Source organism: Dicentrarchus labrax, unplaced genomic scaffold (assembly GCF_905237075.1).
Source record: "Dicentrarchus labrax unplaced genomic scaffold, dlabrax2021, whole genome shotgun sequence".
In the NCBI taxonomy this organism is placed as follows: domain Eukaryota; kingdom Metazoa; phylum Chordata; class Actinopteri; family Moronidae; genus Dicentrarchus; species Dicentrarchus labrax.
In genome coordinates, this window is record NW_026136705.1 from 30,249,681 (window position 1) to 30,277,388 (window position 27,708).

The window sequence follows — 27,708 nt, forward strand, 5'->3', positions numbered from 1 at the left end:
CGTTGTTTTTCTTCCTCCCCGTTTCTATTTAATGTTGTATTTTCTATTTCTGTTTTATCTGGATCAATAAAGTCTATAATAATATATATTAATATATATAATATATATTAATTTATATTAATTTTATTATTTTATTATTATTATGTTTGTTTGTTTGTTTGTTTGTTTGTATTTATTTGAGTTCTTTATATTGTTCAGTTTGTTTCTTTTACTCAGGTTTTTTTTCTTTATTGCAAAATTTAACTTTAATTTAATTTAATTTGACGTTAATTTAAATATTAAATCTTCCAAGAACTGTCAAATTAAACAAATATAATCCAGATTAAAATATAATTATTAAAAGAAAACATAATAATAATAAAACATAATAAAAGAATTATAATAAAATAAACATAATAAAATAAAATATAATAAAATAAAATATAATAAAATAAAACAAATAATAATAATAATGTTAAATAAAATAAATATAATAAAATAAAATATAATAAAATAAATATAATAAAATAAACATAATAAAATAAAACAAATAATAATAATAATGTTAAATCAAATAAATATAATAAAATAAAATATAATAAAATATAATAAAATAAAACATAATAAAATATAATAAAATATAATACAATAAAATAAAACATAATAAAATAAAATAAAATATAATATAATAAAATATAATAAAATCAAACACATAATAAAATAAAAATATAATAAAATAAAATATAATAATAATAAAACATAATAAAATATAATAAAATAAAATATAATATAATAAAATATAATAAAATCAAACACATAATAAAATAAAACAAATAATAATAATAATGTTAAATAAAATAAATATAATAAAATAAAATATAATAAAATATAATCAAATAAAACATAATAAAATATAATAAAATATAATAAAATAAAATATAATAAAATAAAATATAATAAAATAAATATAATAAAATAAACATAATAAAATAAAACAAATAATAATAATAATGTTAAATAAAATAAATATAATAAAATAAAATATAATAAAAATATAATAAAATAAAACATAATAAAATATAATAAAACAAAATAAAATAAAATAAAACATAATAAAATATAATAAAATAAAATATAATATAATAAAATATAATAAAATAAAATATAATAATAATAAAACATAATAAAATATAATAAAATAAAATATAATAATAATAAAACATAATAAAATATAATAAAATAAAATATAATATAATAAAATATAATAAAATAAAATATAATAATAATAAAACATAATAAAATATAATAAAATAAAATATAATATAATAAAATATAATAAAATAAAATATAATAATAATAAAACATAATAAAATATAATAAAATAAAATATAATAAAATATAATAAAATAAAATATAATAAAATAAAACATAATAAAATATAATAAAATATAATAAAATAAAACATAATAAAATAAAATATAATAATAATAAAACATAATAAAATATAATAAAATATAATAAAATAAAATATAATAAAATAAAACATAATAAAATAAATAAAAATAATAAAATAAACATAATAAAATAAAACAAATAATAATAATAATGTTAAATAAAATAAATATAATAAAATAAAACATAATAAAATATAATAAAATATAATAAAATAAAATATAATAAAATAAAACAAATAATAATAATGTTAAATAAAATAAATATAATAAAATAAAACATAATAAAATATAATAAAATAAAATATAATAAAATAAAACATAATAAAATAAAATATAATAATAATAAAACATAATAAAATATAATAAAATAAAATAAAATATAATATAATAAAATATAATAAAATCAAACACATAATAAAATAAAATAAAAATATAAAACTTCCACCTGTGGATGAACCAGAAATGTTGAACATCGGACATTTTAAGTTGACGCACCCGGGCATAAACCCCCGGAAGTAGGTGCGTCGTTGTTTTCCTTCCCCGGAGAGTTCACCATGAAGGAATCGAACCTGTGTCTCCCGGTGAGCGTCGCGGCTCTGCTCCAGGCGGCCCTGCAGGAGGACGCCGCCGCCGCCCGGGACGACGGCCTGTGTGTGGTCGGTATCTTCGGTAAGAGCTGCCTCCAGTCCGGCCCCCCCAAAGAGTCCCTCACCAACTCCCTGACGGACAAACACATCTTCTCCCTGTTCGGGTCCACGGAGGCCGGGTCCACGGAGGCCGGGTCCACGGAGGCCGGGTCCGCAGACAGCCACATCCAGGCGCTGTACAGCCAGGAGAACCGGGTCCTGTACCTGCTGCTGTCCTCCGTGGCCGACAGCCGGCAGCTGCTGCGGGCCTGCCGCTCCCTGAGCGCCGCGGACGGACACTCGGACGCGCACGACTTCTGGAAGAACCTGGACCGACAGCACTGCCTGCACCTGCTCTACCTGTTCTCCGTGTGCCACGTGCTCCTGCTCGTGCACCCGAACCACACCTTCGATGTGGCCTACGACCGGTTGTTCCGAGCCCTGGACGCCCTGAGGCAGAAGGTGCTGCCTCTGATCCGGGCCGCCATCAAAGACTGTCCGGTGTCCAAAGAGTGGAAGGTGAACTGTCGACCCTGCCCCCCCAGACTGCTCTTCGTCTTCCAGATGAACGGATCTATGAAGGTCTCTACAATAAAGTGGATTATAATAAGTCTGTGTATGGAAACCAGGGTCCGTTTGAAAAGCTCTTGATTTTAGGAAGCAGGTGTGGTTGCCCCCCTGAGCGTGTTAATGTTAAAGAACCAGGTTTTAAAATGGAGTTTGGTTTGCAGAGATGTTCTAGTTTATTTAGATTTAAAGGAGTAAAACTGTTATACTGCTCTCGGGTTAAAGAAGCAGATGGGATTGTCCATAAGTATGTTGGTGTTAAAGCGCCTGGTTTTTAAATGGGGTTTGGTCTGCAGAGGTGTTCCTGTAGTTTCTGTACATTTTGTGTTTATATCAGGTTTTTTTTTATTATTTCTATTTAATTCCACCGGTGTCACATAAATCCGCATTAACCTTTGATGCTATATACGTTTTAGGAGTGTATTTATAGATTTAATATGGTTCCTACAGGGTGATTATTTGACTCTAGACGGATGTTCTGGTCCAGTTTGCAGCTCATACAGAGCGAATTCAACCTCTTCTTTTGTTTGTTGTTGTAAAGATTTCTGGGAACGGTTCCGACTCCGGAGGAAACCCCGACAAACCCAAGAAGCACTCCCCCAGGAGGAGGCTGCAGCACGCCCTGGAGGACCAGATCTATCGGATCTTCCGTAAGAGCCGCGTCCTCACCAACCAGAGCAGCAACTGCTTGTTCACCGTGCCCGCCAACCAGGCGTTCGTGTACGTGATCCCGACGATGGAGGAGGACCCCGTGGGCGCCTTGCTGGGTCAGCTGCGGTCCAACTGCGTCCTCTGCGAGCAGGACACCACCGTGCCGGTGTCGGGGCCGAGGCGTTACCAGCAGATGAGACGTTCGGCTCGGCAGTCCGGCTTCGACTGCGGCGGCCTGTCGATGGGCGGTCAGCTGGTGGACTGCAGCCTGAAGGAGTTCCTCTGGCAGCACGTAGAACTGGTCCTGACCAAGAAGGGCTTCGACGACAGCGTCGGACGCAACCCGCAGCCGTCGCACTTTGAGCTGCCGACCTACTCCAAGTGGGTCCAGGTCGCCGCCAGACTCCACCAAGTCCTAATTACCAACACGGAGGAGGAAACCGCTGAGCTGGCCACCAAAGTGCAAGGCCAGCTGAAGGTTTTGGAGGGTTTTCTCGATGCGGACACAAAGTTCTCAGAGAACCGGTGCCAGAAAGCTCTGCCGCTGGCTCACAGCGCGTACCAGTCCAACCTTCCCCACAACTACACCACCACGGTGCACAAGAACCAGCTGGCTCAGGCTCTGCGCGTGTACAGCCAGCACGCCCGGGGGGTGGCGTTCCAGCGCTACGCTCTGCAGCTGCACGAGGACTGCTACAAGTTCTGGAGCAACGGGCACCAGCTGTGTGAGGAGAGGAGCCTCACTGACCAACACTGTGTGCACAAGTTCCACCTGCTGCCTCAACCAGGTGAGCACTTCCTGCTTTCTCTTCTTCCGCTGCGCCGCATCAGCACCTCAGACCTTCCTCTTCTGACCTTCCTCCTCTGACCTTCCTCTTCAGACCTTCCTCCTCTGACCTTCCTCCTCTGACCTTCCTCTTCTGACCTTCCTCTTCTGACCTTCCTCTTCAGACCTTCCTCCTCTGACCTTCCTCCTCTGACCTTCCTCTTCAGACCTTCCTCCTCTGACCTTCCTCTTCAGACCTTCCTCCTCTGACCTTCCTCTTCAGACCTTCCTCCTCTGACCTTCCTCTTCAGACCTTCCTCTTCAGACCTTCCTCCTCTGACCTTCCTCCTCTGACCTTCCTCCTCAGACCTTCCTCCTCTGACCTTCCTCCTCAGACCTTCCTCCTCTGACCTTCCTCCTCTGACCTTCCTCTTCAGACCTTCCTCCTCTGACCTTCCTCTTCAGACCTTCCTCCTCTGACCTTCCTCTTCAGACCTTCCTCCTCTGACCTTCCTCTTCAGACCTTCCTCTTCAGACCTTCCTCCTCTGACCTTCCTCCTCTGACCTTCCTCTTCAGACCTTCCTCCTCTGACCTTCCTCTTCAGACCTTCCTCCTCTGACCTTCCTCCTCAGACCTTCTCCTCTGACCTTCCTCTTCAGACCTTCCTCCTCTGACCTTCCTCTTCAGACCTTCCTCCTCTGACCTTCCTCTTCAGACCTTCCTCTTCTGACCTTCCTCTTCAGACCTTCCTCCTCTGACCTTCCTCCTCTGACCTTCCTCTTCAGACCTTCCTCCTCTGACCCTCCTCTTCAGACCTTCCTCCTCTGACCTTCCTCTTCAGACCTTCCTCTTCAGACCTTCCTCCTCTGACCTTCCTCCTCTGACCTTCCTCTTCAGACCTTCCTCCTCTGACCTTCCTCTTCAGACCTTCCTCCTCTGACCTTCCTCCTCAGACCTTCCTCCTCTGACCTTCCTCTTCAGACCTTCCTCCTCTGACCTTCCTCTTCAGACCTTCCTCCTCTGACCTTCCTCTTCTGACCTTCCTCTTCTGACCTTCCTCTTCAGACCTTCCTCCTCTGACCTTCCTCCTCTGACCTTCCTCTTCAGACCTTCCTCCTCTGACCTTCCTCTTCAGACCTTCCTCCTCTGACCCTCCTCTTCAGACCTTCCTCCTCTGACCTTCCTCTTCAGACCTTCCTCTTCAGACCTTCCTCCTCTGACCTTCCTCCTCTGACCTTCCTCTTCAGACCTTCCTCCTCTGACCTTCCTCTTCAGACCTTCTCCTCTGACCTTCCTCCTCTGACCTTCCTCTTCAGACCTTCCTCCTCTGACCTTCCTCTTCAGACCTTCCTCCTCTGACCCTCCTCTTCAGACCTTCCTCCTCTGACCTTCCTCTTCAGACCTTCCTCTTCAGACCTTCCTCCTCTGACCTTCCTCCTCTGACCCTCCTCTTCAGACCTTCCTCCTCTGACCTTCCTCTTCAGACCTTCCTCCTCTGACCTTCCTCCTCAGACCTTCCTCCTCTGACCTTCCTCTTCAGACCTTCCTCCTCTGACCTTCCTCTTCAGACCTTCCTCCTCTGACCTTCCTCTTCAGACCTTCCTCCTCTGACCTTCCTCCTCTGACCTTCCTCTTCAGACCTTCCTCCTCTGACCTTCCTCCTCTGACCTTCCTCCTCTGACCTTCCTCTTCAGACCTTCCTCCTCTGACCTTCCTCTTCAGACCTTCCTCCTCTGACCCTCCTCTTCAGACCTTCCTCCTCTGACCTTCCTCTTCAGACCTTCCTCTTCAGACCTTCCTCCTCTGACCTTCCTCTTCAGACCTTCCTCCTCTCATACTTACAAGAAGCAGAACTGTATATAAATGATTTTAAAAAGGAGTTCAGATGAAACCAGTAACAATCTGACCTCATTCCTGCAGGAGAGAAGCCGGACGTGGACCGCAACCCGCCCGTCCTGAACCACAACAGCAGGGGGCGCTCCACCAGCTCCTGTAACTGCGGCAGGAAACAGGCTCCTCGTGAGGATCCGTTTGACATCCAGGCTGCCAATTATGAATTCTTCCAGGTCAGGACTCTTTTATATAGTGATCTGTTGAGCACAAGTTGATCGAGGTTTTCTCGACTGTTATTGGAGCACAGAGCATAAAGGGGGCGGGGCTTAGGAAGGATCAATCTTCTGAGTGTTTCCATGTTTCTTCTTCCTGAACAGATGCTGGAGGAGAAATGCTGCGGGAAGCTGGAGAGGATCGACTTTCCGGTGTTCCAGCCCAGCACTCCCGACCCGGCGCCGGCCTCCAACCAAGCTCAGCGGCTCCCATCTGAGGCGTCGGGGTCTGGTGAGGCCGAGAGGCTGAAGGAGCCGAGCACCGCCCAGAGCCACACGCCCGGAGACACCAGCCTCAGCCTGGCTCTCAGTCTGGGCCAGTCCACGGACAGCCTGGGGCCCTACGCGGACGGAGACGGAACCGAAACCCAAGTCCAGCAAAAGAGACCGAGCCTCGTAGACCGCCAGCCCTCCACTGTGGAGTACCTCCCGGGTATGATGCACTCCGGCTGCCCCAAGGGCCTCTTGCCAAAGTTCTCCAGCTGGTCTCTGGTCAAACTGGGCCCGGCCAAGTCGTACAACTGCCACACCGGCCTGGAACAGCCGGGCTTCCTACCCGGCTCCTCCTTCCTCCTGCCGTGGGACTTGGTGATCCGCTCCCGGTCGGAGGAGGACGCGGGGCTGACGGAGCCGCTGGACGGAGGCACCTCCTCGTGGCCAGCGCCCAACAAGAACCTGGTGGGGAAGCGAGGGAGCACCGGAGGGCTCGGTAGGAGCCGCAGGAGGGACGACATGGCTCGGGTCTTTGTAGGGTTTGAGTATGAAGACAGCAGAGGAAGACGCTTCATCAGCTGCGGGCCGGATAAGATAGTGAAGGTTCTGGGGCCAGGCGGCGCCAAAGACTCCGCCACCCGGGTGCTGAACACCGACATGCCGCTGTACATCCCCTCCCCCTCGCAGGGCCGCAGCCTGAAGCCTCACTTCGCCCAGCTGGCTCGCCTTTACGTCGTGGTGCCTGACGCCCCGCTGGAGGTCACCCTCAACCCACAGGTAGTCTCACACTACAAGATCTCTCACAGCCCGTCTGCTGCTCTCCAGACAGTCAGCTGTCATTAATAACAAGAACATCATGTTTAATTAGGAAAGTAGATTAAAAACACACACAGAGGGGCAACAATTTACGGCACACTGCGGTTAGAAACTGAGTGAAATAAGCTGATAATTAACCAGCGTCTGTAATCAATACTCACATTATTAAATCATTAATCAAACTAATAACTAACATCAGTCAACGTCAGACAACCTGATCAGCCTTCAGCAGTTAGCTAGTGTTTCTGTAGTGGAGACTAAACGTTAACAATGATCCATATCAGCAGTTTGAATCCAACTAAAAGCTCCCTGCACCAAACTCCCTTTAAGAAATATCACATTTTAACAATTCCTAACGTGTTCGTAACAACATGTAACTCTAGAAACACGAGCTAAAGGCCGTCATATGTCCACAGTCTGACTGTCAATACAGGATCAATATCATCCATGATACAGTGTATACTGATCAATATCATCAAGACAGACAAGAGTGAGGTGGGGACACGTTTATTGTGGTAACAAAAACAAGCGTACCCAACAACACGGTGCAGCAAGAAGAGAAAATACTGTTAGAGTGCGCCGAGCAAAGGACAAAATTCACAGTTTCTTATGAATAGTTGATCAATGGACCTTTTTATAGATAAAATAAATATAAATAAATAATTCTCTCTTGTTTACAGGTAAATCTAACCGATCTAACAACGTGTAGCTCGTCCATATTGATAAAGGTTTAAACAACTTCTATAAACTCCACACAGGGATTGTAAAGGACACCTGTGTATACTTTGTGTCTCCTGTTAGTGAAACCTTTTCCAAACGGTCCTCGGACTGACGGACACGTCGGCTCCGCTCTCCGGAGTGAAGCACATTTGTTTGTTGGAGCCGGAGACGTTGTTGTTGGATGAGTTTCTGTAGAAATCATCACATTTTCTGGAAGCTCACTTTGTTTACCGCCATCCAAGAAACAAAGAAGAAGTGGCACATTTCAGATTTTAGGTGTTAAAGTAGCTCCGTTTATCATTTATGTAACAAATTAATGTTAACTGCCACTAATGAGTGTGTTACAGTAAATACAGACTTCATGAAGGGCTGCACAGTTAATCAAAGTACGACTGAAGAGTAATATCCAAATCAAAGAAGCTAAAATAGTTTAATGAAGGTACAATGTGAGTTATAATGAAGTACTGACATATAAATCCTGTTCTCCAGGTGTAAGAAAACATTGTTTAGTTGGTGCAGAGCCTCAAAAATGTCCCATAATCACAATTTTCAAGAAAAATGAAAATTATTTGTCAAAATAATCGTAACTATAGTCTTATTTCTTAATACAACAGACAATATAATGCTAATATATAGCAGCAGATATAGTTCTGCCATTCAGGATTGAATATAAATATTATATTTACGTAATAAAATGAGATACAAGTTGTATCCATAGTACAAAACTGGCAATTTAATCCAGTATATTAGTGTATGTACAGTAGATCCAGAATATATTTTCATCAGATAAATACAAAAATAGTAAATACTACAGTAATAATACATATCAGCAGATGTTAATAGGTGATGGTGAAGGAGGTTAGGGGAGTGTGGTTTTATTAAAATATATCAAACTGTGTTTTTTAAGACCAAATAAACTAATAAAAACAGAAATATATTTAGTTTTAATAGGGAGGAATGTATTTTTTAATAAAAATGTCACATTAGAGGGTCTCTGGGAAGTCTAAAAAATCCCCAACATATTCATTTTAAATATGATTTTAACAGGTTTAAATGTGCTTTTAAATGTTTTTTGGGGGGAAATATTTGTACTGATGATGTTGTAACGACAAAAGAAAACCAACCTGAAACCAACACTGATTTTAACTTTAATATTCTTCCTCAGCATGGACGTAAAATAGGTCTTAAAACCGGTTTAAATTCCCTCTGTTGAGAGCCGCATTAACCCTCACACTGCTGTTCTTCCTGCTGTGTTCCAGGTGCAGCCCGGTCTTCCTCCCTGCCCGGTCTTCCACCCGGAGAAGACCGATTTAGTGTTGCCGGCTGACGGCCTTTGGGTGCTGCGGTTCCCGTATTCCTACGCCACGGACCGCGGCCCCTGCTACCCCCCCAAAGAGAACCAACCGCTCAACAACTACAAGGTCCTGCGAGGCATCTTGAAGGCCACCACCGCCAACCCCCCGCCGCAGTGAACAGTGCGAAGGACTTCCTGGACCCTTATTCTCTTATTTATTTACATTTTGTTTTGTCAGTCGAACCCAAAACCTTTCAGACCGGCCCCCGACCGACACTTTGCTCCATGATAATGACGTTCAGGGTTCCTGGAATACCTGGAAATTAATTAAAATGACCAAACATCCTGGAAATGAATCACTTTGTTTTGTTGTTGTGGTTGATAATTGTTAATCAGGAACTCTTAAACTACTTTCTGACTTTATTTTAATGACCTGAAGGGTAAGAAGATTAATTTTCTGTAAAATAAAGTTAATTCTATTTGATTTGAGCTGTTAAATGTGCGACCAGAGAACCACGAAAACCCATAAATGACCACCACTGTGAGCCGGAGCTGTCCTGTATTGTCAGAAAAAGGAGAAAAAACTCCTGGAAGGTCCTGGAAAGGTCTTGGAACGGTCCTGGAGAATGATTTCTTAATGAAAGTGGGAACCCTGACATCCTATAACAACCTCCAATCTTTACATTTTTAGCTCTGGAAGTGATACAATCATCCGTTTTGGCTTCAGTTCTAACATTTGTGAGGCTTCATAAGTTCTTATCAGATGGTCCAACAGCTTCACACCCCCCCCCCCACACACACACACACACACACACACACACACACACACACACACACACACACACACACACACACAACTTTCCGATGTCAGTTTCTTTTTCCGAAAACCAACAATCTGACTTTCACGCCCACTCCTCAACGTGATTGGCCAGCTGTGCGGAGGCGAGGGAAGCGAGCAGGATGTGAACTTCTCTTCAACTCTCCAGACAAATATTTCTGTCACTTTTAAACAAACTAGTGCGAAACGCTGAACGTCTGCCAGCAGAGAAACTGATCCAGGAGCACTTTAAATCCCCGTTAGACATTTATATAGACTTTAATAAATGGTTTTTAACACACTGGAATGTATTTGTATGACGATTTCTATTCTGTGTTCATATGATGGAGACAAATAAGGTGATTTATTTACTTCAACAGACGTTAAAACTTCCTCTTTTCTGTTTTCATTTTCAAAACCAACATTTTGATGTTAAGCTTCCTGATTCTTTAACTGCTGACTTTGAGATACAAAGTCATTATTTTGAGCATGTTTTCTCGTTATAATAGTGATAATGAAATTGGTTTATTCCACATGAAAGAAAATCCTCCAGGTGGATGTTTAGACAATGTGAGTTACACTGTTTGTCCACCAGGTGGAGTTGGACTCCTACAAAGAGATTATTGAACTGTTTTATTCCCTATAATAAAGGTTATTGTGTCAGAATTACATTATAGAGTCCAGATTGTTTCCATATCACCTCGGTGCTGGTTTGAAAGGGTTGAATTTAAATGCTTGTGATTTAATTTTAAGGCCTTAAATAATTTTGAATAATGTCTGAGTGGTTTAAACAGCTTCAAACGGCTGAAAAGTAGTTTGAGTTTATATGAAAATAACCATTTTATGAACACATTCATCCTGATGAATCAATATTTCTGATATTGAGCTTTAATTTCACCTACAAGACAACAAAAACGCACCGACACTTTCACTGATTTCACTGCCGTCTGTTGTTGTTTTCTATCTCCAGAGGAAGCGAGGAAACTGATGCATCCAGTCTTTAAAAACTCTACTTCCCATGATGCATCTGTAGCTCCATGTTTATCGATCAGCAGGCTGAAAGCTTCACAGCTGCAAACAGATCAGAGAGTAAAGTTTTATTCTTTCTGTCTTAAAGGAATGAGGAAACACACACACACACACACACACACACACACACACCTGAGGAATGTGGGTAATAACAATGAGGTTAATAACAAAGCTAAGAAGTGATTCAAGGTCATAAAGTTAAACAACCACTGGTCAAGACTTAAAGAAACATGCAACAGTGTAAAAGTTCTTCTAGACTTAAACTGGCACTTCAGCTTCTTTCTGTGCTTCATTGTAACACTTCAATTCATATTAACACTACTTTTAGTAACATTAACTGATGTCAGTTTAACATTTAATCCGACCTTTCGAGGCAACTTCTTCAGTCACTTCAACTCCTTTTATTGCTCACACTTAAACTGACACTTCAGCTTGTTTCAGTGCTTCAATACAACGTTCATACGATTCAGTGTGAGCTGTTTTTATCACGCACACGTCAACAGATTCTTACATTTCATCTTCAGCTCAGTCAACACTTCAACTCCTTTTAATAACTCACACTTCAGCTGACATCATCTTTCAGTCTGTAGGTTATCTGACACTAAACCTCTTCCAGGATTTAACACTTCTGGCTCTTTTTTTTATCACCTACACTTCATTTCAACTCCTTTCAGTGTTTGAACTTCAACTACCTTTAGCATTAACGCCGCGTGTACAATTCCTCCACTATTTGTTTATTTGTTATATTTTTCAGTATTTTGAACAAATCCTTCAACTTCACTCAGCTCTTACGTATTTAAACTAATACATACATCTCATTCAGCAGCTCTCTCTTTACCACCACATCAACTCCTTTCACTCTTTCACTACTGAAACTGTTTCAGCTGCTAATTTTAGCTGCGAGTCCAGATGGAGGAACAGTTCAATCAGACCGCTCTGAGTGTCCCAGAAGCCTCCTCGGTGTCCTTCAGAGGACTGGAAGCAGTAAATCTAGGTGTGTGTGTGTGTGTGTGTAAAGCAACAACAACCATAAAAGGAGCAAAACAAACTTCAAGTGTTCGGTGTTGCTGTTTTCCCACCTGTGGACAGGTAGAGGAGGAGGCGGAGGGATAAAAAGCCAACCCACTCGCAGATCAGCTTTGTGTCTCTCTCTCTTTCTATCCTGAGTACGACTGTGCCAAAGTTCAACGCTCACAAACGGCGGACAATAGGAGAAAGAAGACACTGGACTAGATGTTCTGGAGCAGATTGTGTGCGACCCTGAGACAGGTGAAAGCAAACACCTGAGAGTATTCAGGCAGAGCAGTGCAGTGGGATGTGAGTATAATGTACAGATTTATCAATCAGTGATTAATTAAACTGTTCTCAGGCTCCTGTAATGTTTCACTGCGAAGTTAACGTTCAACTCATGTTAACCCTGAACAGACGTCTGTAACAGCAGTTTACACACTGAATAATACAGATATTTTATTAATTAAATCTGTTGGTTTTGATTATTATTGATCAGAATTTGATGTTGTGTTGAATTCTTCTGCTGTACTTTTGTCCCTTTCAGAGGACGAATATTGATCAACTTTAAAGGAAGTTTTTGCATGTTTTAGCCTAATGGGAATCACATATATACACAGGACTCTACTTAATTTGTATTATATTTAAGATCTTTTACTTTCTCTGTATTTAACACAAAGCAGCCAAAACTAGAGACAGAGTGCAACAACTGATCTAAACTAACTGACTCGTAAGAATACAGTAATTTTTTCTCTAATTAAAATACAGTTTTTAACTTTTTTTTTGTCTTTTTAATGTTTAATTAAAGATATTTACACTGTAAAAACAATGCAATGAGCTATAAATACAGGCGAACACTACTATAAGACAAATAATCAGGCTTAAATTTACAGAAGAGTGCTGTTATTATTTGCTTTTTCTTATTTTAATCAGATTTTTAAAAGTTATAGAACTGTAATAAAAGTAATTATCTGTGAAATAACATTTAAATTACATAAAAAAAACAACTTTAAAACTTTACTGCTCACAGTTTCAGATATAACACTATCAAAGGAGAAACTGTAATATAAGACTTCAACTTGTAATTTAGTACTTTTCCATTGTGGTATTACAACATTTAAGATTCCTCCCTCCATATTTACATAAAGTACAAAAAACATCTTGTAGAAGCTGGAAACTTTATTTATTATCTACGTGTATCATAATTAACATCATATTTGCTTTTATCTTTGAATATCTGTGTTTGTTTTATCTCAAGTTTAATCAGGTTTATACACAATCAACAGAATCTAAAATAGTTACTATTAAAGGAATAGTTCAACATTTTGTGAAATGCTTTCATTTGCGTTCTTGCTGAGAGTTGGATGGAAATACTGACACTCTCATACCTGTACAGTAGATATGAAGCTACAACTAGCCAGTCAGCTTAGCATTAATCCTGCAAACCTTCAAACAGAAAACAAACTGTGAAATTCTGCCCTAAAATTTGACCAATGAGCTGTTTATTCACCCCAAACAGCCGACATACCGACTGACGGTGGTTGGAAACAGATATCTCAAATAAAACCAGAACTATGTGTCACATAAGATATTGATCTATGTTCTTTGGTCTGTTTGTCAGTCCGTCCATCGGCAGCGACCTCAGTTTTTATTGACCCGAAACCAACATGACCACCAGGAGGGCGGAGGTCCAGCGAAGGATCGTGTCCAAGGACGGCCACAACAACGTCCGGATCGACAACGTGGAGGGAATGGTGAAGCTGTACCTGCACGACATCTGGACCACCGTGGTGGACATGAAGTGGCGCTACAAGCTCACTCTGTTCGCCTCCACCTTCGTCATGACCTGGTTCATCTTCGGGGTCATCTTCTACTTCATCGGCATGGGCAACGGAGACTTCGAGGCCGGTCTGAATGCCAGCCACGTTCCCTGCGTGATGCAGGTGGAGACGCTCACCGGCGCCTTCCTGTTCTCCCTCGAGTCGCAGACCACCATCGGCTACGGCTTCCGCTACATCTCCGAGGAGTGTCCTCTGGCTATCTTCACTCTGGTGGCTCAGCTCGTCATCACCGGCCTGGCCGAGATCTTCGTCACCGGGGCCTTCCTCGCCAAGCTGGCTCGGCCCAAGAAACGAGCGGAGACCATCAAGTTCAGCAAGTCGGCGGTGATCTGCCGCCGCCAAGGGAAGCTGTGTCTGATGGTGAGGGTGGCGAACATGAGGAAGAGTCTTCTGATCCAGTGTCAGCTGACGGGGAAGCTCCTCCACTCCAATGTGACGGAGGAAGGCGAGAAGACGCAGGTCCACCAGAGCTCCGTGGACTTCTTTATGGACTCCAGCAGCGAGTGCCCTTTCCTCATCCTCCCGCTCACCTTCTACCACGTTCTGGACGAGCGCAGCCCGCTGGCGGGGCTGAACACCGAGAACCTGCTCACCCGCGACTTCGAGCTGCTGGTCACCCTCAATGCCACCATGGAGTCGACGGCGGCCACGTGCCAGAGCCGCACCTCCTACGTTCCCCAGGAGATCCTCTGGGGCTACGAGTTCAAGCCCGTGCTCTTCAGCACCACCAGCGGGCGCTACGTGGCGGACTTCAACTTTTTTGACAAAGTACAAGTGAGCAACGACGCAGCGTTCCTCAGTAACAACGCAGAGAAACTGAAACTGGAGGAGGACTTTAAGAAAGAGTAGAGGACGCTGGTGTTTCTGATGTTTGATGTAACTGATGTGTTAGTTGGGTCTGGATGTTATATTGTAGAACTAACAGTCAATTTTTGTACAATATTGTATAAAAAGTTATTTTTTTCCCCCTGACAACGTGACTCAGGGGCAGAAAATGCACATTAATTTGGATAAATCTTCAAAATAATGTGTTAAAAACAGAAATTAACACATAGTTCGATGAAAAAATACATTTATTTAAAACAAAGTCTAAATATTTGACCTCTAATTCCTCTGTTAGATATTAATATTCAGTTTCCTAAGGTGCGACAAAAATTATTTTGTGTTCCATGAAATAAATGTTTTGTTTAGATTATTAATTTAATCATCATCATTATTGTTTAATATATACATTTGTATGTTTTAATTTTTGATAACTCTAAATAAAATGTATTAGTTTGGGTTTCAATTAAGAGTTTTAGTCTCCTCAAATGATTTTTAAAATAATAATTAATATATATTTTTTAGATCTCTCATTGTGACAAACCAGCATTTAAAGGAATATTTGACTTTTTGGGAAATACAATTGTTTTGTTATTGGGATGAACAAATAGATTGTAACGGTGTAATAACACGCTGGGTATGGTGGTACAAGGGGATATATGATGTTAAAGGTTAATAAAAATGGATTAGTGTCGTAATTAAATGTTTCTTTATTAACCCTGAATTATTATTTAAACATGATACAAATGTTTTAATGTGTTTTTATTACTTAAAACTGCTTAAATAATGAAAACATGGACTTTTTGTATCATTTAAATTAGTTAAATTAATATAATTTGAATAGTTTTTTGCAATGTATGGTAATAATAATCTGTAATATGCAGATATTTAAATGAAATGTGTTTCTGTATTGAATGCTGGAGGCTCCAGTCTCAGTGTCCCAGTGTAGGAACAATAGAGAACGAACAGAAGGATGAATGAATGAATGAATGAATGAATGAATGAATGAAGCGTTTAAAGGACAGAAACAGGTTGAACCACCGGCTCAGTTGTCGTTAGCTGTCAGCTTTTGTTGTGGCAACAGTGAACGGCGTTTGTATCGGGTCAAAACAATCTTTCAATCCAAAGCACAACTGATCTTTAACTTTAACTTTAACTGACACACGGAGGAACTTTATAAACTAACTGAGCTGGAAAATACGTCACTGTGAACGAGTTCCTTAAACAAAATGACCAACGCCTCCTCGGGCTTCTTTATTTGAGCTACTTTGTAAAAACACTACAAGATTTTAAAGTTTAGCTTTTATTTTTATTTCAGTTAAACTAAAATGTTTAGAGTTTAGAGAAGTGAGATTGTTATTACTTGTTTCTTTATCACTCCCTGCCAACAGTGACTAGTTACAGCAATAGTTATATTTCTTTTTTCAGACTGGTGACAATTAAAATCCGGTTTTGTTTGTTAAAATTAAAGTTATGTAAATATTTACAGCTTTTCCATTTATGCAGCTAGTTTTCTTCACATTTTACATAAATGAATCCAAGGATGTGATCAGACTGTTACATTTTAAAACAGTATAAAGGGAAACAACTAAAGTAATGTTGCTGGGGTAACTGTAATATTATATCAGTAATTAGTTACACTACTAGTTCTATTATTACTAGTAAAGAGTTACTGCCCAACACTCTTGCTTTATTTATTTTAATGCTTTAATTATTATCAGTTTCACAACAATTAAACTAAAATTATTTTAAATGCATCCGGTTGGAATAGTAGGAAATGACGCTTTTACGTTGAAGGACGCACACCGGAAGCTCTTTTACTCTGAAGGATGTGAACCGGATGTCGTGTTGTTGTTGCGGAACAAAAAAAGGAAAACAAACCAGAAGAATAAATTGCGATTAAAAAACAAACTTTATTAGTTTGTTGACCGAAGAATAAACAACCAGGGACAGAAGATGAGCGTTACTTTGGATATTCGACTGAAACGAGCGAACAAAGTTTATCACGAAGGGGTAAGTCCGGTAAACGGTCCGGTAAACGGTCGCCAACGGTCGCTAACGGTCGCCAACGGTCGCCAACGGCCGCCAACGGTCGCTGATATTTCTGTTTTACTGTTTAAATGAGTTAAAACTTTCAGTAAAGTAACGTGTTTTATAAATACAGCCTGCTGGTGTCTTTAGCTTCCTGAGCTAACGTGAGCTAGCAGGCGTTTGCACGTGACCAGCAGCTGATCGATTGAAGTATCGATCAGATATTGACAAGTGAGGCGTTAGCTAGTGATCTAGAGACGGTTATATATCAGTTAGTGCCGTTAAAACTATTAAAGTGTTTGGAAACAGTCATAAAAATACAGTTTATTGACATCTAATGATAATTAATCAATAACAGAAACTAATGATACTATTAAGGTTACTGCTAATACCACAATCTTTTAAGATTTAACTTTATTAATCCCCTTTTTAATCCCATATTGGAGACACTACACTATTACTGCAGCTACAACTACTGCTGCTAATGTTACTACTATAATATAATATAATAATAATAATAATATATATAACTACCAGTATAATGTCCATTACTGCTCCTATTGGTGTTATTACTACTTCAGTTACTACTATAACTATAATAATAATAATAATAATATAATAATATATAACCACCAGTATAATGTCCATTACTGCTCCTATTGGTGTTATTACTACTTCAGTTACTACTATAACTATAATAATAATAATAATAATATAATAATATATAACCACCAGTATAATGTCCATTACTGCTCCTATTGGTATTATTACTACTTCAGTTACTACTATAACTATAATAACAATATAATAATATATATAACTACTATAATAACACAGAGAAACTGAAACTGGAGGAGGACTTTAAGAAAGAGTAGAGGACGCTGGTGTTTCTGATGTTTGATGTAACTGCTGTGTTAGTTGGGTCTGGATGTTATATTGTAGAACTAACAGTCAATTTTTGAACAATATTGTATAAAAAGTTATTTTTTTCCCCGACAACGTGACTCAGGGGCAGAAAATGCACATTAATTTGGATAAATCTTCAAAATAATGTGTTAAAAACAGAAATTAACACATAGTTCTATGAAAAAATACATTTATTTAAAACAATGTCTAAAGATTTGACTTCTAATTCCACTGTTAGATATTAATATTCAGTTTCCTAAAGTGTTTAATATATACATTTTTATGTTTTTAATTTTGTAAAGTAGCATTGGGATTAACAGGGCTGATAACTATAAATAAAATGTATTAGTTTGGGGTCCAATGAAGAGTTTTTGTAGTGTCAAATGATAAAATAATAATTAATATATATTTTGTATCTCTCATTGTGACAAACCAGCATTTAAAGGAATATTTGACTTACTACTATAACTACCAGTATATATGTATATATATATATATATATATATATATACATTTTAACTTTATTTAGTACAAATATCCAGACTTGGAGAGTAACAGGATACAAATAAAGAAAAAAAGAGGTAATCAGATTACAGTTACATTTAATAAAAAAAATGGGATTATAGGAGGATTACAGTTTTCAGTTAATTAGAAATTGTATTGGATTACATTTTTAAAGTAACCCTGGAAATATATCTTAATGGGTCTCAGGATTCAGTGTGACACCGGTACCGACACCGGTGGCGCTGTTTGGTGGTGACGTGGTTTAATACAGCATCAGATCTGACACCAGTTTAATGTGTTAAAATGGTGGAATACTGAATCCTCAGATCTTTGTAGCCGTCAGGAGCTCAGCGCTGTTGTTTTTGTGTACAGGAAGTGGTCGCCGGCGTCATCCTGCTGGTGTGTAAGGAGGCGCTGCAGCACCACGGGATCTCTCTGAGCATGGAGGGCCTGGTCAACCTGCAGCTGAGCTCCAAGAGCGTCGGCGTCTTCGAGGCTTTCTACAACTCTGTCAAGGTGAAGGTTTCGTTGTCTCTTGTTTGACGTGATTGTGGTCTTTCACCTGATCCAACGGTGTTCGCAAAGGGGTCTGGGACACTCAACAATGTCCTATTTACTTCAATTGTTTTAGGTCTTAACATTAAAGACTTGATTTGTGAGGTGAAATAAAATGTTTCTGACATTACCTGAAAGTCTAAGGAATGGTTTTCATAATGGGGAGTGTATAAAATACACAACCAAATGTAAGTTTCTTAAGTTTTTGTTTTATTTCAAATTTTGTTTGCTGTGAGCAAAAAACACAAATTTACAGATTCTGTGAGTGTTAAAGATCCCCTCCAGATGGGTGTTAATACATTTAAGTTCCACATTCAATTCCTTAAAAAGGCAGCTACTTCTTCTACCTCATTAAAGGCCCAAGAATCTATGAATATGCACATTTATTTAATATCTATAAGTCCTGTGTGAACTGGGTTTGCAGAAACAGTGATGGTTTCTGTCGCCATCTAGTGGTTGAGTAGCTTTACTGCAGACAGACTCCTTCACCGTCAACTAGACAAATGTTCTGAAGAAAGTACTCTGGACTAGAGTTTTAATATTTTAGTTTGATTTATTTTCTAGTTTTATTAATGTTTATATTAAAGGGGAACTTCGGCAGATTTTTACCCGAGTCTTGATCACTAGAGGTCACCGAGTACTGTCGATAGGAAAAAGAACGACCAGAATTGGTTCTAGCAAACTGGAGATCCTGCAGCTAATGGCCAGAGCTCCCAGTTAGTTATAATACACTTCTTGGGGGCATATCCTAAAGAGTGCCTTTTGCTCCTCTTAACAGACACAAAATGCATTAAAATGTCTGTGCAACATGTTCAGGGCCCTTACGTGACAACAACATGCCTTTTCAACTCATACGTTGTGCAGAAACCGTACAAACAGTACTGTCACCTACCTGTTTTTCCACTGTTCGCTTCACCGAAAGCCCAGAATAATCGATCACGGAGATAATGCCTTCACGACGAAAATGTCCCCCTCAAAAATGTCAATGTCTTCACACACTACTCTCCGATTTGCACACTTCCTGCAACAATTTCTTCTTCTGCGTTTCCCTGCAACAAGTGAAATCCCACGGGACTTCAGCACGGGACTGCTCTCACCCTGAAGTCCCGTGGGATTTCACTTGTTGCAGGGAAACGCAGAAGAAGAAGAGAGTGGATATCGGAGGTGTTCACAAGTGAAGAAGCTTGGAGTAAGAATAACGTGTGTTGATCTACTGTGGAGAAGAAACAATTTGGAAAGGCACAAACGCGAACCATTTCTTCTCCACAGTAGATCAACACACGTTATTCTTACTCCAAGCTTCTTCACTTGTGAACACCTCCGATCAACAATCTCTTCTTCTTCTGCGTTTCCCTGCAACAAGTGAAATCTTACGGGACTTCAGGGTGAGAGCAGTCACGCGCTGAAGTCCCGTGGGATTTCACTTGTTGCAGGGAAACACAGAAGAAGAAATTGTTGCAGGAAGTGTGCAAATCGGAGAGTAGTGTGTGAAGACATGGACATTTTTGAGGGGGACATTTTCGTCGTGAAGGCATTATCTCCGTGATCGATTATTCTGGGCTTTCGGTGAAGCGAGCGGTGTAAAAACAGGTAGGTGACAGTACGGTTTGTACGGTTTCTGCACAACGTATGAGTTGAAAAGGCATGTTGTTGTCACGTAAGGGCCCTGAGCATGTTGCACACACATTTTAATGCATTTTGTGTCTGTTAAGAGGAGCAAAAGGCACTCTTTAGGATATGCCCCCAAGAAGTGTATTATAACTAACTGGGAGCTCTGGCCGTTAGCTGCAGGATCTCCAGTTTGCTAGAACCAATTCTGGTCGTTCTTTTTCCTATCGACAGTACTCGGTGACCTCTAGTGATCAAGACTAGGGTAAAAATCTGCCGAAGTTCCCCTTTAAGACTCAAATGTGTGGACAATTTAGAGTTTCCAATTAAACTGCATGTCTTTGGAATGTGGGAGGAAACCGGAGACACCCGGGGAAAACCCACGTCAACACGGGGAGAACATGCTAACTCCACACTGAAAGGGCCGAGGCCGCAGAGCGAACCTTCAGCCTTCTTCCTGTGAGGCCACGTGGAGCCACCGTGCTGCCCTCGCTCTTAAAAAGGATGTAAAGGACGTTTTTTAGCTCAAGGTTTGTCAGTCTATCAGTATAGACTGTACTTCCCCAAACCCCGTCTGACACATCCTTCTTAAGAGTTTGTATTCATCTTGAAAAACGCCCACTGAATTCTTTTTCAAGATGAAAATTTTTAGAAACAGGACCGGGGGTAAATGACTGGGCGCTGTATACTTGCGTGTTCTACTTGCCGCAGGAGGTGAACGGCTTCCTCAGGATCTTGGCCACAGAAGAGAACATCCTCAGGATGGCGGGGCGCATCTGTTTCCTCTGCGACGGTGGCGTCGATCCTTTCTCCGAGTTGGACACCGATGGGTTGATTGCACAGACCGGAGTAACTTTGTTTGTCTTTCTTCTGAAAAGTTTCTTCACTTTGGCTACAAAGCTGGTGTTTTTTTCAGAAGAATTGCACAGCTGTTCTTTTATTGTCCGGAGAACGGCTTCGTCAAAAACTGTGTCACCGGATGCCATGGCAGCCTGCAGCAACTTCGGAGATCCGAAGTGGCGACAAAGTTGTTTGTAGACGGCGGTGTGGATGTTGCCAACAGTCTGTGGGAGAATGCATTTTAATTCTCCCACAGTTCTCGCTCTCAGGCGCTCCAATGACCTATCGAAGTCCACTTCCAACACGGACGTGTTGGTGGAGCAAGCGATTTGATCCAGGAGCTTCCCGAGAAGCACAGCGAGAAAGGTCTTATCTTGCTGTGGCAGCTCGTCTGCAGAGCTAGGAGAATGCTGATCACCTGAGAGCACCGATTTCTGCTGCTCTGAAGCAGAGCTGAGTCTTTCGGCACCCTCGATGCTAAACACCTCAACACCTGTTACCTGGTCTGGAGAGCAACCCTTGGGGCCAAACTCCCCAACGTCCGACACGTCATCCGGAGAGCAACCCTTGGGGCCAGACTCTCCAACGTTCGACACGTCATCCGGAGAGCGACCCTCGGTGCCAGTCTCCCCAACGTCCGACACGTCATCCGGAGAGCAACCATTGGGGCCAGACTCCCCAACGTCCGACACGCCATCCGGAGAGCAACCCTTGGGGCCAGACTCCCCAACGTCCGACACGCCATCCGGAGAGCAACCCTTGGGGCCAGACTCTCCAACGTCCGACACGCCATCCGGAGAGCGACCCTCGGGGCCAGACTCCCCAACGTCCGACACGCCATCCGGAGAGCGACCCTCGAGGCCAGACTCCCCAACGTCCGACACGTCATCCGGAGAGCAACCCTCCGGGCCAAACTCCCCAACGTCCGACACGCCATCCGGAGACCAACCATTGGGGCCAGACTCTCCAACGTCCGACACGTCATCCGGAGAGCAACCCTCGGCACCATATTCCCCAACTACGGACACGTCATCCGGAGAGCAACCCTCGGGGCCAAACTCCCCAATGTCCGACACGTCATCCGGAGAGCAACCCTCGGGGCCAAACTCCCCAGCTTCCGACAGGTCATCCGAAGAGCAACCCTCGGGGCCAAACTCCCCAACGTCCGACACGTCATCCGGAGAGAAACCCTCACTGTCCGACTCACCAACATCTGACACCTGGTCTAGACAAGAACCCTCAGAGGAATCACTCTCCAGAGATTCTTGATCCTCAGGTGAATCAGGATCTGTCACGATCAAGCACTTCAGTATAAGGCAGATGTTGTAAACCATGTAGTTAATATGACGTGTACTGGAGGATTTGGACTCAGCAGGCTCCGTTACCTGCGTGATTAAAGCCAGTTTGCCGTTCACCTTCCTTGCTACTTCTGCTGAGAACAGGTGCAGTAACATTTCAGACTCGTAGGTCCTCTCCTGTCGGTATCCCAGTGCATCACCGAAACAGAAGTCAAACGAATCCCCAATGCTGGCTTGGATATCTTCTTCTGTCACGTAACGATAATTCCTCTGTCGAGTTTCACTGCCGTCCCTTTTAAAAAGAAAAGAAATTAGTCAGCTGATCTGCTCTGGGTGGTGGGATTCAAACATGGTATCATACAGTTCAGAATGCGGTGGATCAATAACTGTTTGGACTCTAATGAAGGTTGCAATGTGGCTATTTGAGAAGAAGTAAACTGAGTGTTGGAAGGTTTTGACTTACCTTGTGGTACAAATCCTGCTGGCGTTCCCGGCTTCATCCTGAGCGGTTCTGCTTTGAATCTGAGGTGCCACGGCTTTTGAGATCGTGTTGCTGAGGGACTGTGTGAGTATGTGACACATGTCAGACAGCAGATTGACGATTTTGGTGTTGACGTTGCCTTCAGCCAACAACATCCACTGCCTGGAAGGAAAGATTAAGAATGGTTAAGCAAAATGTAACTGGCGTATGTATGTACAGTCAGAATTTCTGCAACTGGTTTGATCGATGACTCTTAATGTGACTTACTTGTGTGTGATGTCATGTACGAATGAATTGATAACGGAATCAAAGACGTGTGATGTGGACAAAGGGACGTCCAAATCGCTGCACCTCAGTTCTCCCAGTTTTCCCAGTTTTTCCAGTTCTTCCAGTTCTTCCAGTTCTTCTGATACAATCTAGAAAGAGAAACAATCAATGTTCAGCAAGCGGGAATCTTTTACACAGCAACAAAAGAAACTAAAGAAATCTACGTGTTCAAAATGTGACAAAATGGGATTTTTCTCGTAACTTGAAGACATTTATAAATCAAACTATAGTATTTCACCAGTAGGTAAACCGACGGGAGCTGAAAACTTTCTCCCTGAACCTGTGATTGTGTGTGTGATTGAAGGCTAGATGTTCTTACTTTGTTAGCCATGTTGCAATCCGGCACTTTCTCCGCGTATTCAACTTCTGTTGTTCTCGTGGTGAAGGTCTGTGTAGATCTGTTCACTGCGATGTCTTGACCTCATAAAGTGACTGTAGTGCAGTCTTTATTCTAATGTTCTAGAATGTCACATCAAAGAAACGGAACTCTGGAACATTCTATGTTCTAAACACGCTATGTTCTCGCGCGCACACATTCATTCCAATGCTTACTCAGCATTTTAGTGTTTTTTGTTTTTTTTTAAAGTGCTGAAAAAAACAAGACTTCCTGTGTCCAGCAAGAAAACTGAAGAAATTTGTATAGTCAAAAAGATTTTGAATTTCTGTTAGAAAGAAGGAGGTTTAATGTGGAAATCTGAAAAAATACAGACAGACATTATAGTTGTTGCAAGTTTTGGCTCCTGGCACCCTGGGGCTAAGTCAGCTAACATTAGCTGCACAAGCTAACTGGCCATCAGGAAACTCCCATAATCACCTCAGTACCACTGTTGTCAAACTGTCCTCTGTCTGTCTCGGAGGTCGTGTTCACTGGGAGGCTGCTGAGCCCCGTTCGGTTGCTAACAAGCTATCTAATGAATCTTCGCTCTGTGTCGCTAAAAGTTGAAGATTGGTTAACGGGGGAATGTCAGGATATTATTGGTTGAAATCAGTTAGTTCATGCTGACGTCAGCACGCGTCACATTTAGTTTTACAGGAAGACACAATGATTGGATTTTAATATAAAAATACAAAGAAATTGAGTTTTTGTCCTAAATTGTTAAATAAGGAAACAATATAACTGAGGATGTGATCTTAAAGAGTTAAAATTACATTTTAAGTTTCACCTGGAATTTAAATGAAGCTTTAATGAACAGAATCAGTTACACACCTGACAGCATATTGACGTTTAAACTGTCTGTTGCTGACCTGAATCTGACCCTCGTGTTTCAGCCCATCCAGCTGATCAGCAGTAACATCGAGGTGGCCAAGGCCGGAAAAGTCCCAGCAGGCAAGACTGAGATCCCCTTTGAGTTCCCTCTGATCACAAAAGGCAACAAGGTCCTTTATGAGACCTACCACGGCGTCTTCGTCAACATTCAGGTGAGAGAACGTCAGTAATATTACAGGAGGATAGTGACTGTGTCGTTTCACACTTTATACTCACTGTTACACTTTTACTACAACCTTACAGACACTACGAACCACAGCCATCAACACACGGCCACTTGTACACAAAGTTGTTCAAAAATAAAATGAAAATGTTATTAAAGGCAGCAACTATTAAGAGGTCACAACAATGAGTGACTTTCAGCTCAATAATGTGACTATATAATGTTATTTATGAACCTCAGTAGTCGTTTCTATACGTTTTATAACGTGAATAACTGAATGTCTCTCCTCAGTACACGCTCCGCTGTGACATGAAGCGCTCGCTGTTGGCCAAAGACCTGAGCAGGAACTGTGAGTTCATTGTTCACTGTCAGGTGAGTCAAACATTAAATAAAACAGCTGTTTGTTTGTTTGTGGTGTCAGTATTTCAGAGACATTTATTAGTATTTAGGAATTCATTTTTATAACTTTCTCTTCAGCTGTTTGTGTCTGACGTCACTGAGATTTCTGTAGATTAAAGATTGATTTAATTGTATTTTCTGCACCAAAAACCAAACCAACAGCAAGCTACAGCACAAACCACTACCTAACTAGCGAGCTTATCTACACCAATCATTAGCTAGTTAGTTGGTGTTTTACTACAGAAAAAAACACTAGATAATTAGCTAGGTAATCGACATCAATTGTTAGCTCGCTAATTAGCTATAACTCTAGGATTGTAGCAATAGGCTAACTAGTTGTGCGAGTGGTTACTCTTAAAATATGGACATTTTCTCCTGTTTGTGTTCAAGCCTCAGAAAGCTAAAGTCGTCCCAACTCCGGTGAACTTCACCATCACTCCGGACACCCTGCAGAACATCCGTGAGGTGAGGAACGCGCCATGTTATCGCTGCGATGCGTTTCATTTAAAGCTTTGCTGACTTGCTTTGTGTCTTCAGAGGAGTTCGCTGCCAAAGTTTCTGATCAGAGGACATCTGGACGCCACCAACTGCGTGATCAGCCAGCCGCTGACCGGAGAGGTGGTGGTGGAGAATTCCGACGTTGCCATCAAGAGCATTGAACTGCAGCTGGTGCGGGTGGAGACGTGCGGTAAGTCGGACCCAGCGAGGCGGTTTGATCAGCCTCTCTGAGCCGCCTGGTTTCTCTAAACGCCCGCTGTGTTCAGGTTGTGCCGAAGGTTACGCCCGAGACGCCACGGAGATCCAGAACATCCAGATCGCGGAAGGCGACGTCTGCCACGGCCTCGCGATCCCCATCTACATGGTCTTCCCCCGGCTGTTCACCTGCCCCACGCTGGAGACCACCAACTTCAAAGTCGGTCAGTGAAGTCTTTCAGTTCCTTAAACCACCTGAGCTAACTGTTAGCAGCAGCTCGGTTCAGTCCGTTAACATCATGTCATCACAAACTACAGTGTGTTCACAGCTGAGTTTCCACTGTATGAACGTCCATCGGAGGGTCTGAATTAAGTTCTGGAGACATTATTTTACCTCCTAAAAAGTTCTACTTTCCAGAAGTACAGGAACTTTGGGGGTGGGGATTGCAGCGTTAAACATTTCTGATTGGTCGAGCACTCGCAGCATTTTATTTCAGCGACCGTTTCTAAAAATCTTCCGCCGCAAACTTTCATTTTTTTGTTCATTTTGCTTTGACAAGTTTAGCATTTCAGGCGTTTCGAATCCGTTTGCTACGACTGCTCGTCTCTTTTCCACCATTTTTTGTTTTATAGTCAAACAAATATTAAAAACAGACATCGCTCTTTCATGTCAGCGGACTCAGAATTGTATAAAAGTTCCCTAAACAGGAAATAATCTGCTCAGAATTCATCCAAATCTCCGGTTTTACACAAACTTCCTGCAGTTACTGAGTTCACTGTTTGGGTTCTTTGTACAGTTTTGTGTTTAATATTAAATATCCATAAAATCGGTATTTATTTAATGATCAAAAAATCGGGGGAGGGGGGGGTCTCCACCCCGGGGGGGGTGCCCGCCGGCGTCAGTCGGAGTCGGCGTTCATTTTGGCCGATTCGACGTGTAGAATCAGCCAGTGGCCGTCGGCCTCAATGACCAATCTGATTGGTGGAGTGCTTGCCCTTGACTAGCGAATCAGTGAGTGCACGAGAAAACCGGAAGTGACGATGGTAAACATACTACGCCAACGCCAGTATCTTGTTATTATTAGCCATCGTATTTTCCGTTCAGCGAGACAATAACGATCCTTCTCGACTACTATCAACACTCTCTGATGGAAACAATGACTGACGACAGCGTGCTCTGTGTTTACTAGGTCTAGAGTGATCCGTCATGTCCGGTTTTCATTTTTTTGGGCGACAACACAGATTAGCGCCGCCTGCTGTTATGGGGACGTATTACGCCTCACGCACGCGCAGAACGTACGCTCCAGTTGGCGTCGGTTTGGTGTGTTCGGAGGCACTTTTTTGACCGACTCGGGGAGACGGGAGCTGACTGATCAGTCCGACTGCTTTTCTGCTGACGGTCGGCCGTCGGTTTGGTGTGTCCTGGCCTTAAGGACAAAGGTTTGGAACCAGTGAATTATATGTAATAATATAGTCCGAGCACTTTTATAGTGTAGTGTTCTGTTCGTGTCCTTTCAGAGTTTGAAGTCAACATCGTCATCGTGCTTCACGACGATCATCTGATCACAGAGAACTTCCCCCTGAAGCTGTGCAGAGTCTGAACCTGGAGGACCCGTCGGCACTGAGATTAGTTCCCTACCAACAGGACCTGGTCCTCTCTGTTTGGGTCTGAACTGTCCCTATAAAGCCAGGAAGAGATAATGCGAACCTACAGTGGCTCCACCAATGGGAACATTTGCTTTCATACAGACGAAGACCGAAAGAGTTTCAGTGCATTATTTCTTTTATATTTCTGTTTAATAAATGTTATGTTTCTGAAAGGGGATTTTCACATTTATCAGTTTGTGCCACTTAAAGGACTTCTAGGCTGCCATGATCCGGGTTCCTGAAGGGCTACAGTTTAAGTTTTCCAAGACAACATAGATTA

At 41.6% G+C, this 27,708-nt stretch overlaps 3 protein-coding genes and 1 long non-coding RNA gene across 5 annotated transcripts; 3 read left to right on the forward strand and 1 right to left on the reverse strand.

The window, feature by feature from the left end:
* Positions 1–1,821: 1,821 nt before the first annotated feature.
* smg8 (SMG8 nonsense mediated mRNA decay factor) lies at positions 1,822–10,678 on the forward strand. Its single transcript, XM_051401820.1, has 5 exons — positions 1,822–2,641; positions 3,168–4,065; positions 5,965–6,110; positions 6,255–7,139; positions 9,158–10,678. The coding sequence occupies exons 1-5, from the start codon at positions 1,988–1,990 to the stop codon at positions 9,368–9,370; spliced, it is 2,796 nt and encodes a 931-aa protein (XP_051257780.1). The 5' UTR covers positions 1,822–1,987; the 3' UTR covers positions 9,371–10,678.
* LOC127364366 (uncharacterized) lies at positions 4,132–5,811 on the reverse strand. 2 transcript variants are annotated; one of them, XR_007885008.1, is made up of 6 exons: positions 5,447–5,811; positions 5,210–5,265; positions 4,776–4,901; positions 4,525–4,580; positions 4,301–4,370; positions 4,132–4,174 (listed from the first exon to the last, which is right to left on the reverse strand). It is a non-coding gene; the product is annotated as an uncharacterized LOC127364366 (long non-coding RNA). The 2 variants fall into 2 exon arrangements; XR_007885009.1 differs by lacking the exon at positions 4,776–4,901 and having other exon boundaries at positions 4,301–4,356.
* Positions 10,679–12,078: 1,400 nt separating the features above from the next.
* Positions 12,079–15,412, forward strand: kcnj15 (potassium inwardly rectifying channel subfamily J member 15). Its single transcript, XM_051401834.1, has 2 exons — positions 12,079–12,355; positions 13,668–15,412. Exon 2 carries the CDS (start codon positions 13,714–13,716, stop codon positions 14,734–14,736), a length of 1,023 nt encoding a protein of 340 aa, XP_051257794.1. The 5' UTR covers positions 12,079–12,355; positions 13,668–13,713; the 3' UTR covers positions 14,737–15,412.
* A 1,097-nt stretch (positions 15,413–16,509) lies between these two features.
* Positions 16,510–27,601, forward strand: vps26c (VPS26 endosomal protein sorting factor C). The gene is made up of 8 exons (XM_051401835.1): positions 16,510–16,722; positions 18,523–18,666; positions 24,529–24,678; positions 24,981–25,061; positions 25,479–25,553; positions 25,626–25,776; positions 25,853–26,005; positions 27,300–27,601. The coding sequence occupies exons 1-8, from the start codon at positions 16,666–16,668 to the stop codon at positions 27,380–27,382; spliced, it is 894 nt and encodes a 297-aa protein (XP_051257795.1). The 5' UTR covers positions 16,510–16,665; the 3' UTR covers positions 27,383–27,601.
* Positions 27,602–27,708: the final 107 nt, after the last annotated feature.